The sequence below is a fragment of the Sorex araneus genome, chromosome 1 (genome assembly GCF_027595985.1).
Source record: "Sorex araneus isolate mSorAra2 chromosome 1, mSorAra2.pri, whole genome shotgun sequence".
In the NCBI taxonomy this organism is placed as follows: domain Eukaryota; kingdom Metazoa; phylum Chordata; class Mammalia; order Eulipotyphla; family Soricidae; genus Sorex; species Sorex araneus.
In genome coordinates, this window is record NC_073302.1 from 219,489,928 (window position 1) to 219,502,222 (window position 12,295).

Genomic DNA, 12,295 nt, shown 5'->3' on the forward strand with positions numbered 1-12,295 from the left:
AGTCTATGTAGACTTTTTAAGAAAATGCAGAATGGTGAACATGATTTCAAAGAAAATCCTGAATTCATTTAATCTAGAATCTTTCTTCCATAACAACTATGGCAATTCCCTTTCTCCCTTTGATGACATTTTTCTATAAAACATAATAAGAAGCCAGAGCTTTAGTTACAGCAGGTAGGGCATTTGCTTTGCAAATGGCTGGCCTGGGTTTGATCTTCGGCATTCCATCTAATCCCACAAGGATGGATCCCTGGATGCAGAGCCAGGAATAACCCCTGAGCATTGCTGGGTATGATGCAAACTCCAAAAAAATAATAATTTTAAGAATAATAATTTCAGTGGCCAGGCAGATGGTATAGGGGTTAAAGCACATACCTCATATGTAGCCGACCCCTGTGTCACCCCAGCATTAGCCAGTGCCCTGAGCACTGCCAGCCATAAGCACTTTTAGTTATCACCAGAAATGCCATAAAAGCCCCAGAGCAACACCATGTGCCTCCCAAACACTGCTTGGAAGCTACCCCACCACCACCACCATCACAAAATTCCAGTAGATTTCAAGTAATGTGTTCAGCCAGTGCTTCTCTGTTCACATATCCTTTTCAGACTGTAAGAAGCTTCACTATCGGGGCTGGAGCAATATCACAGCAGGTAGAGTGTTTGCCTTGCACACAGTCAGCCCGGGTTCAATTCCCAGCATCCTGTATGGTCCCCCAAGGACCCCCAGGAGTAATTCCTGAGTGCAGAGCCAGAAGTAACCCCTGAGCATCTCTGGGTATGACCCAAAAATTAAAAAAAATTAAATTAAATTAAAAAGAAGCTTCAGTATCTTAGCTAGAAGTAGCACTGCACTCCTTTCCTTAACATTCCTTTTGATTAGCTAACTTCAGTAAGTATCGGTTATATAATTTTACTAAGTGGGCTGAATTATGTGATGAATATCAGCAATGTGGTTACTGAAGCCTCCTTTGTTCTTTTTAACATAAAGAATATATCAATAAGCATATTTCTATATCACTCTCCATGTCACAAGATGAATATGTATTTTACTGGTGTGTCCATTCACATCAGATTGGAAGGAGAAAAAAGTCACTAGCAACAATATCCTTCCTCTTTCTGAGATGAGGCTGACCATAAAAAATAAAATTAAGCTAAAACTTCAGGCAAAGAAAAAAGGTTTATTGTGTTTTATGAGACAGAGCTGTAAGAAATACAGAACCAGAAAGAACTATCACTGTCACTGATCTTTGTGGAACACAAGGATTTCCTGGTCTTTACATTTCATATCCATGTGTCTACCTTTCCAATAAACCAAATCTTTGTTATACCTGATTGCTGGCAATCTCATTAAAATTAGATCCCATTTCTAAGTTGCCTTTTCCCAGCTGTGTGGATGGCATGAGACTGAAGTATCGTATGCAGCTTTGGTACACAATAAGCACATTCACTTCAGCCTTAATTGCATGCTCAGTTCTGCCTCCCTGGACAGTAGCCCTGAACTATTTAGGCACTTCTGCACAATTATCTTTTGACAGAATTATAGAAATGGAAAAAAGCATCAAATTTGGCATTAGAGGGACACATCCTAGTTGTGTGATCTTGGGAGAGTCATATAATCACTCCCAGTCCAGTTTATTTGCAAAATGAGGATAACTATCCCAACCCTGCTACTTCTCATACTAATTATAAGAATAAAAGCAAGTGATGCATGGTAAAGTACTTGGAGAACTCTAAACTCTTTTTTGAAGTCAATGCAGGGTGTTTGGGCCACACCCAGTGGTCAGGGAGTGACCCTGGAGGGTGTTTGGGGAGATCATGCAGTGCTGGGCATCAAACAAGGGTCAGAAAGCATGACAAGGCAAGCCTCTCACCTCCTGTGCTGTCCCTGGGGCCTGAGAACGCTAATGTATATGCACTCTGGACCGCCAGCCCATTGCCGTTCTTGCCACTTTTCCAGCATCCTTCACGAGCTCCATGATCATGTCAGCGGATCACCCAGGCTTGACCTTCTCCCTCCGCCTGATAAGGAGTGAGCCCACCTACAACCAGCCAGAGCAGCAGTGGAGCTTTGTTTCTGACTTTGCAGTAAGTTGCTGAGCTTGCACTTCCCCCTCCTTTTTCCATGATGACAGGACTTTGTCCACTCTTGGTGGTGACGCTCACACCCTTGGGCTGTGTGTTCACCAAGGGTCGCATGCTTTTGTTTGCTTGTTTGTTTGTGTTAGGGCCACAGCCAGTGATGCTCAGGGGTTGCTCTTGGTTCTGAACTCAGGAATTACTCCTGGGGGTATGCAAAAGACCATATGGGATGCCAAGGACTGATCCCAAGTCAGCCATGTGCAGGGAAAGCGCTCTGCCTGCTGTGCTCTTGCCCCCAGGTGGTATCCTTTAATTGTAGAGATTGTTCACATTGTTGAGGCTCCAAGATCCCAGACAGCAGAGATTCCGGCCTCATACTCTGTCATGTGGGACTGCACTGGGGCCCAAACTCAGAGTTGTCTGGTTACATGCTTGCAAGGCAAGTTCTCTACCACTGAGCCATCACGCCCAGACTCTGAGGCTCTAACTGAATTTTACCTTTTTACTTCTTCTATTGGACTGGAGCAATAGCGCAGCAGGTAGGACGTTCACCTTGCACGCAGCAGAACTGAATTTAATTCCTCTGCCCCTATCAGAGACCCTGACAAGCTATCCAGAGTATCTCGCCTGCATGGCAGAGCCTGGCAAGCTACCCGTGGCGTATTTGATATGCCAGAAACAGTAACAACGAGTCTCACAATGGAGGTGTTACTGGTGCCCGCTCAAGCAAATCGATGAGCAATGGGATGACAGTGATACAGTGATACTTCTTCTATTTACAACCTGAGATTTATTCTGTGTGTGTGTGTGTGTGTGTGTGTGTGTGTGTGTGAGAGAGAGAGAGAGAGAGAGAGAGAGAGAGAGAGAGAGATGCTAGATATTGAACCCAGGATCTAACACGTTAGGCAATAACTCTACCACTGAGCGATATCCCAGGCCTGCCTCGAACCACAGATTTTCAAATAAAAACACCAATGTCCTCCTTTCTCTTCAAAGGTACGTGACTACTCAGGGACCTACACTGTGAAACTGCTCCCATGCACTGCCCCATCCTATCAAGAGTATCGCCTGCCAGTTACCTGCAACCCCAGGGAGCCAGTCACCTTTGACCTTGACATCCGATTCCAACAGGTGTGTCTCATAACATACATATATTTTCCCAGGACTTGTCACTCCATTCTGTTAAAATCATGGTGAACTTTCATCAGTGAAGTGAAATTTTTTTAATGCAATGACTTTCTTACACGGTGAAAAAAGAGAAAGGCAGAGAGGTAAAATGGAAGAAAGAATGCTCCTTTATCTGGTGTTGGTCCAGTCGAGAAAATTCCAAGTTTTAGAGTATGTGTAAAGTATTTGTTTTCTTATGTGATCTCCTCCTGAGCATGCTGTCTTGAAGATTCAAGGAGAATTTCTCCTAAGTTTTTCTGTACTTTTCTGTCTTGTTCTTATTATGCAAAGACAGTAAATATCGTGTAGCTCATACCACCTCAAAAAACTTGTCTTATGTATGAAAAAAAGTGTGATGACAGCTTTGGTGAAAGATATTGTAGTAGATTGGCCTCCATTCACCACGTTATTCACAAACCCTTTATGTACCCCAATAATCCAGTATATATGAGCTCAAGCAATGTTATTAGTCTCATTTAAATGAGCTTGCTACTTGCTACTTCTGCATTTTCAATGATGACAAAGGCAGCATTCCAGTTCTCAAAGTTGGTCTTGTTCAGCATGCACATTTCTGCACAATAAATCATTTTCTGCTTGTCAGTGTACAGTGAATATGTGTATCTATGAACACTGTGCTCATGATTCGCCAGAACTGACGATGATTTGCACTTGGTTACAGGTCAGTGATCCTGTGGCAGCTGAGTTTAGCTTGAACACCCAGATGTATCTGCTCTCCAAGAAGAGTCTGTGGTTGTCTGACGGATCCATGGGATTTGGACAAGAGAGTGATGTCGCTTTTGCAGAAGGTAGCACTTTCCAAACGAGAGCGCTGCTCTATCTATTCCCTTGTTTTGTCTATTGCCCTTGAATTTATTGGGAAAATATTTTGGGATGAAAATTATTATTTCATATGTTTATTTGGTGATGGTGGCAAGAAGGTTGCTTGTTCCATTTTGGGGCCATCTCCAGCTGTGTGTGCTCAGGAGTTACTCCTGACCCTGTGCTCAGGGATCACACTGAAGGGCTCAGGGAACTACATGGGATACCAGTGATCAAACCCTGGGTCAGCCATGTGTAGGGCAAGTGCCCCGGCTACTGTCTATCTCTCCAGCTTCCAAATGCCTTGCATGGCTTTGAGAATATAACTGGGTCCTTACCAGTTGTGTGGAAATGGGTAGGCTCACAAAAACTGGATATGTGTTACAGGACAGTTTTATTGTAAAAATTTATTTTCTATTTCCCTTACTTATATATGACTTTTGAAGCAGGTCTGGATTTTTTTGCTTTTGTGTTTTGGGCCATATTTAGGGATCACTCCTGGCAGTGCTCAGGGGACTGTAGGGTGCCATGATCAATCCTGGGCTGACCAGGCACAAGGCAAGTGTCTTACTGGCTATACTATATCTCTGATCCAAAGCCTGTTGTTTTTATTTTTATTTTTTTATTATTATTTTTTAATAAGAATTTTATTTTATTGAATCACCATGTGGAAAATTACAATGCTTTCAGGCTTAAGTCTCAGTTATACAATGGTGAAACAACCATCCCTTCACCTGTGCCCATATCCCACCACCAAAAAAAAAAAACAACACCCATACAGTACACCTCCCATCCCGCACCCTCCCGCCCCCCCCACCTTGTAACTGATAAGTTTCACTTTACTTTCTGTTTACTTTGGTTACATTCAATATTTCAACACAAACCTCACTATTATTGTTAGGAGTACCCCACTAGAGTCAGACCTGTTGTGAAGAGAAATGAGGTTTTGGATTTCTGTACTTTAACAACTAAGTCCAGGGAGATTTCTTCCAGATATTGGATCATTGCAAGCTTGTAAACCCCATCTGTGGTCGTCATAATATGGCGGTCACCATGCCCTTCATCCCCGGAAAGGAAGAGGCGAAAGAGAGAAATACCTTTCCCCTCCTGGGCAGGCATGGGGCCACGGCTTAGTTCTCAGGCTGGAGACATTCTGCGAGGAGCTGCCCATGCCGAAAGTAGTTTAGGGGCTGGAGCGATAGCACAGAGGGTAGGGCATTTGCCTTGCATGCGGCCAACCCGGGTTCGAATCCCAGCATCCCATATGGTCCCCTGAGCACCGCCAGGGGTAATTCCTGAGTGCAGAGCCAGGAGAAACCCCTGCGCATTGCCAGGTGTGATCCAAAAAGCAAAAAAAAAAGAAAAAAAAAAAAGTAGTTTAGCTGGGTCTGGATTCACGCTCGTGCAGCTGCGGAGCTGCTGTTTTTGTTTTGGTTTTTTTAACTGACTTTTTAAGTTGCATAAGAAATAATTGCAACTGTATGAGATTGTAAATGCCTGAGAGGCAAAAGTTTGTTTCGGAGTGAATTCCCAGTATGCTGCAAAATTTGAGTGCAGGAGTGCAATATTGACCCCCTCTTTCAAATATAGCAGAGTTAATCTGACTCTTAATAGATGCGATTTTAGTGTCACTCTCTACTACATTAGTCTGTAGTCTACATTACATGTAACCTGTACTATATTACATGCATATACTATGAGTATATTCAATAACAAATTTTTTCTTGTCAACTAATTCATTACTGTCAGTGGGAGCCTCTGCCACATAGCTGTTGGCTAAAGGATAAGGCTGGAGGTCACACCAACCACTGAACGGCATGTGAGGTGGTCAGTAAACCTTGGGTTACTTGTCTTCAGTCAGAAAAATGGTCTTCATTTTTATTTTATTTACTTTTTTTTTTTGCTCAGGGGCTACTTATGGCATAATATTCAGAGTTGCTCCTGAACAGTGTTCAAGTAACCATGTGGCACCAGATCTCAGACCCAGTGCTCCTGCATGCAAACCATTCACTTTTTCCAGCCCCTCAAGTGACCTCTGCAACCTGGACATAGAGCAGATCTTGGGACTAAGACGTTTTGTGCCCTATCTGCCCTGTCAAATAGAGACACATCACTTTTCCACATTTTTTTCAGGTGACATAATTTATGGCCGTGTCATGGTAGACCCTGTCCAGAATCTTGGTGATTCCTTTTACTGCAGCATTGAGAAGGTGTTCCTGTGCACTGGAGCCGATGGCTATGTCCCCAAGTACAGCCCAGCCAATGCAGAGTATGGATGCTTAGCCGATTCTCCTTCACTCTTATATAGATTTAAAATTGTGGTAAGTGCTTTGGCAAACAATGGAAGAGGTAGATAGTCAAAGTTAAGAGGCTTTTTCACCTAGATTCTAAAACAATAGCATATATTTTTAAATGAAACCAAATAGGATGGTATTTGGTTTATATGTGATCATATGGTGTTTATTTTGTGGTAGTTTCATACCTACACAAAACTAGTAGGAAAGCATTCTTCATGTGCAAAAGTCTGCTTTATCTGTAGCTGTTATCATTTTCCTTGTTGCTAAAAGGACAAAGCCCAGCCAGAGACACAAACCACCAGTTTTGGGAATGTTCTGTTCAATGCTAAGCTGGCCATGGATGACCCTGAAGCTATTCTCTTAGTGAACCAGCCTGGATCTGATGGATTTAAAGTTGACTCAACACCACTTTTTCAGGTGAGTCACTTTTTCTACAGTGCTTGCATTGCAGCAGGAGGCCCCCATTTGGTCCCTAACACCACATGGACTCCCTGAGCATTGCCAGAAGCAACCCCCAGACACAGAGCCAGAAGCAGCACCAACACAGCACCAACATTTTAGAGCTGAATGTGGCCCCTCAAAAACAAAACTTTACAAAAATATTTTTTTTAATTCATATAAGGATGTTACCACAGAAAAACTAACAAAATAAATAATCTAACAAACTAACAAAAATAATCCCCATAATAACAGTTACAGTAGCAATGTAAATTAATCAGCAGTTAATCACAAGCTACTTATCTGAATTATCAATTAATCTCAATATTTGGGGAACCAGTGATGATCCATGAGGCAGCCCATGTAGTCCTGATCTTTTGCCTGCATACCTTGCTATCTTGGATCCCTGCTGTACCAACAGTGATTTTAGCAGCACAACCAAGGGCAAGATTAAGTGTGTGAACACCACAACATAAAATGTGACCCTTGAGAAGCACCATAAGCTAATGTCCGCACTGCCCCTCCCCATCAAAAAAACAAGAACAAGAAGGGAAGTTGGGGGAAATTTAGCATCACCACACACATAGAAAGCGTTCTGTAAATTCAAGCTATTGTCTTCATTAATTACTAGCATTGTCAATGCTTTAATGTCATTTTAAATCTTCACAGTGACAACCCTTGTTCAGCTCAGAATCTAAATCTAAGTCTGATGAGTGGGAGTTCTGTTTTTCTTAATCAAGACTTCCTTCCTTTTGAAGTTACAAGACCATGTTTGTTAGAGAAATCTTGTATGAACTGTTGGACTCAGAGGGGAAAAATAATGTGCACAGGGCATAAATCTCCAAGTTCAAACATCATAAATTCAAAACAGACCATCCTAGCCTACAGCTAGATGGTGGAAATAGACTCAAGAAACCATCAAAATTCTAAGGTAGTGATTGGAACAAATTCAGAGATGTGTTCACATTCAGAATGCTTGGCGGAAGCAAGTATATTTACTTTCAGGATATTTACTGGAAAGTATCAGACAAAATGAACTGAACAAATGTGTTAACCTTTAGTCAACCTAATGAGAAAATGGAAGGAAGCATATTTGTCATTCTGGATCCTTACAACCAAGAAGTTGAAACTTTTTGTTTGTAGTTGACAATTTGGTCTTTTCTAATTCCCAAAGTCTTTAAAAGTCATCATCAGAAACTTTACCTTTATGGAAGCAGAAAAGCTGACCCTTCCTATGGTCTGAAAAACAACATGTAACTGCACATCTTAGAAAAGAATATTAAGGGTCAGAAGCCTAAATTCTAGTCAGTAACCAGAATTAATGAGTAAAGTGTCATTGGGCAAGTCACTTTGGGTGCTGTGAATTCTTTTTACTCAACTTTACTCAATTCATCAACTTTAGATGAATCAGACGGTGTGAAAGCTAAAGATTCTCCAGCTCTGACATATCATGATTCCAAGTCATAGATTATCAAATATTAAACATGCAAGTTTCCTTAAAAAGTTGCATAGAATTGGGACTGGAGAGATAGTAGAGGGATTAAGGCACTTGCCTTGCATCCAAGTGACATCAGTTTGATCCCTGGGACCAACAGATATGACCTAAAAATAACCTTCCCAAGAAAAACAAAATTGCACAGAATAAATATTCAGAATACTTTTATTTATTTTCTTATTTTGATTAGGGGACTATACCCAGTGGTGCTCAGAGCTTACTCCTAGCTTTGTGCTAAAGAGATTACTCCTTAGGGGTTCAGGGAACCGTATATGGTTCCAGGGACTGAACCTGGGTTTGACACATGCAAGACAAGCTCCCTACCCACTATACTACTGCTCCCACTTCTATTATTATTATTTTATGCTCCTCCTCATCCTTCCCTCCTCCCCTTTCCTTCTTTCTGCTTTTGTTGTGGTGGTGATGACCAGGGGTCACACAGTGTGTGGCTGTGATGCTGCCACAGTTTGTAGTTTGTTAGGGTGCTCACTGGAGATTATACATCAGGCTGTGGTGCTTCCACACTCACCTAGCATGCTTGCCAGGGCTCACACTCTTTTCATGGTGGTGCTGGTACATGTAATAATTACCAGGGGTCACGTTGTTTAGTTTGATGCTTGCACACAGGCAGATATGGTATGGCCAGAAATCACTGGTGACACCAGGGAATTTAGACAGCAGAGCTGCCAGGCACAAAAGTCAGAGCAGCCAGGACCCAACTTGGTACAGATAGGTGACACCAAGAGTTAAATTCTTGCTGTTAAGCCTGCGAGTTGAGTGCTCACGGAGCAATTATTTGCACGAAGCCTTCCGTATCAGACATGCAGAAATCTGTGTTTATCTAATTGAAGATACTGAATCTAGGGGCTACTAAGATGATCCTGAATTACGGCTGCCATTCATTTCTTTTGCAAATGGTCCCCCATCGTGTTGCCCTAGCATGTTTTTAACCAACAGTACCTCTTTTCCAGGTTGCTCTGGGGAGAGAGTGGTACATACACACCATCTACACGGTAAGATCTAAAGACAGTGCCAACCGAGGCCTTGGCAAGAGAAGTGTGGAGTCCCAGTACCACTCGGTGGTGGGCCAGGGAAAACCCCACGCGGGGAGCCAGGGCAGGGAGAAGAGGGAGGTCCGGAGCGCCCCGCCGCTGGCCTGGGAAATCGGCGCGGAGAAGAACCGCGGCACCAACATCCAGCACATCGCCCTGGACCGCGGCCTCGGGCAGCGCGCGCCCCCGGGGAGAAACCCCGCCGACGGCCTCCTGCCCCGGGAGCGCGACGCCGCGGGCGCCGGGGTCAGCCTGGTTGCGGTGGCGGCCGGCGTGGTGCTGGGCGCGCTCAGCCTCTGCCTCACGGCCCTCGCAGCGCTAATGTGCAAGAAGAAGAAGGGCACCAGGAGGAAGGAGCCCCCCAAGGGCCCGGGCAGCAGCCAGCCCAGGATGTCCCCGCGGGGCCCGCACAGCGACAGCTCGGAGGTCTGACGCCACGGCTGCACCCAGCCTTTCCCCCCAGCAAGCGCCTCGGCTAAGGCAGCCCAAACCCAGCTGCGTGAATCGCAGGGGACTGGGGATTTGTGTGATGAAGCTACTCAGAGGACCCGCTATACTAATGGGTTTTTGTGCGTGCCTCCGGCACAGAGATGTGATCAGACCCAGAGCGCATCTTTCTCTTGCCCGGGAGACGGCAACTGTGTATTCACAGGTATTCCCAGACGGCAACTATGTATTCACGGGCCTTCCCCGCCAGAGGGAAGCGAGACGTGTTCCTCTCATACAGATATTTATCTCGGCTCTGTGGAAAGGAACCTGTGCAAAGGTGCTAAAGACTCTCCAGATGTTTAAGGAGAGTCTGTTGTTGCTGTATCTTTATGAATCATTATCCTATTGTTTATTCATTGGCTAAGCATTTATTCCTAGAAGAGGTTTAGTTAGTGGTCTGACTGTTTATATGACAAGTTTTCTAATAGGTGAAGACAGTTTAGAATTATGACCAGGGGGAGCTCAACCCACGATTCACCTTTTCTGCTACTTGGAATGAAAGTAAAGATAGAGGGGTGATAACTTATTTACTTGGTGCGAAATAGGTTTTCATCCTCTCCAGGCCCTCCTTTTATTTGCTTATTTAATTTTAAATTAAGCCAAAGACTGCCTGCTATAACTGTAAGATCTTCTTGACGAGAGATCGCTCTGTTCTGGTATATAGTAAGATATAGTTAAGTTCTTGCATAATATACCTTACTGGTGTTCAACATTGGCAGGAATGTGAGGGTGGTAACATTTTGGGTGAGGAAATGCTGTAGTTAGATTCATATTTACAAGAAAATGTTCTACAAGAACTGAGCCTAGATGTTTACAGTATTAAACCCATGAATGCTAATGACAAACATTCTGGTGCAAGGAGATGATGGTATTTATTATATAAAATATATAACCAAAGTGCCTCTTACACATATTTACAAAATTAAAAAAATAATTGGACATGACAGGTGAGGTGAACCCTCAGAGCTGAAGTGTGGCACAGTAATGTCAAGACCTTAAGTCACCATAACGTGTTATTTGCTTCCTAAGCAGCATCTGGTCTGTCAGTGTGAATCCATCTTTCCAGAAAGGATCTTGGAGGTGCTGGCATCATCATTGATCAAATTCTTCTTCAGTCCAAGAAGAAAGCACGATGCTCTGGTATCTCTCTAGTAAGCTGTGCAAAAAAGTCCATCTTACTACCTAAAAGTATAATTTGTAGGCGACAGGAGATAGTATAACAGTTTAGCATGTGCTTGACCTGGGTTTAGTTCCCAGCACTTCTTGGCACCCTGAGCATCACTGGGTGCAGCTCCAGAGGTACCTGAGCACCCCTGGGTGCCCGGATCTTCCTGGCACTGCAGGGCATGGGCAGCACAATATCCTGTACTATCACACTGAACCAACTGCCCAGCTGGCTGAGAATCTCCAGTGGGGCTCCTGGATATCCTGAGTACTGCTTGGGAGCTTCTCTGGCCCCCAAAATACATATATATAATTTTATATATATAATTTGTGACACAGTTTTCCACTTATCCCACAGAAGCATAGAACTTTAATGAATTTTCCACCTCTTTCTGAGAAATGGACTTTGATCAAATAATAGAAACTTCCATAGGATATGGAAAATGCCATTAGTTTAGTAACCAATCTCAACAAAGGCTAGTAAATATATTTTAACAGAAAGGTCTGCAAAAACCTTAAAAATTTACCCTCAAGACTCTCTTTCACTTCTAACCAAAATCTGGCCCTGCTGGTCATCATGGTGGAGTTGATTTCCAGAAGCCAGCTTCTCCACAGTTCACACAGGCACACCGTGTTGGTATCTGTGAGCACCACCATCTCCAGAGTTAAAAGGAAAAAAAAATGATTTACTGGTGCTAGGAGGGGTGAAGCATGTCTCCTACTTGCCTCTCATCTTTTGGGCAGCTCTGTACTTCACATTCAAAGACTTTTTTAAAAATGAGAGTGATTGTATTCTCGGTCCATTGGGGAAATTTATCAGTACTGCAAAGAAGTCAAAGGTGCTATAAAGGATTTGTACAAATAGAAAACACTGGAAAACCCAAGATTTTGTCTATTAAATAAATATTGAAACTTTTATAACTAATCCCTATTCCTTTGGTTTGCTTTCTGGACGATGATTAGCTACTTCTCCAGCTACCTCATAACTTAAATAGAATTAAGAATTAGTTAAATAACTTTAAATTGCATGTGGAATTTTTTTATGACTGAGCAATGAACTCAATGTATGTTGACTGTTGGAGCAAGTACTCTTGGTCAATTTTTTAGTTAAGTTAATAATTAGAATGCTCCAGAGCTTGGCTAGCAGGCAGTTTGGGGGTTCTCTCTCAATGAATACAATATCAAGTAATCAGTCACTTTCAGAAGTGTATTGTGAGCCTTTGGTAAGAATGGTTTTATAACAAATTTCGTTATCTACGAAGGACAAAGAACTACAATGAGCAGTTCTAGTGAAA

At 43.0% G+C, this 12,295-nt stretch overlaps 1 protein-coding gene across 1 annotated transcript in view; it reads left to right on the forward strand.

Moving 5' to 3' along the window:
• The window catches only part of FREM2 (FRAS1 related extracellular matrix 2), a 181,714-nt gene extending 169,852 nt beyond the window's left edge, over nt 1-11,862 (forward strand). The window contains exons 19-24 of the mRNA XM_012935227.2: nt 1,958-2,085; nt 3,076-3,210; nt 3,926-4,052; nt 6,199-6,386; nt 6,633-6,779; nt 9,267-11,862. Coding sequence (XP_012790681.2) covers nt 1,958-2,085; nt 3,076-3,210; nt 3,926-4,052; nt 6,199-6,386; nt 6,633-6,779; nt 9,267-9,779 — 1,238 coding nt within the window. The 3' untranslated portion in view covers nt 9,780-11,862. The remainder of the gene's footprint in view (nt 1-1,957; nt 2,086-3,075; nt 3,211-3,925; nt 4,053-6,198; nt 6,387-6,632; nt 6,780-9,266) is intronic.
• Nucleotides 11,863-12,295: the final 433 nt, after the last annotated feature.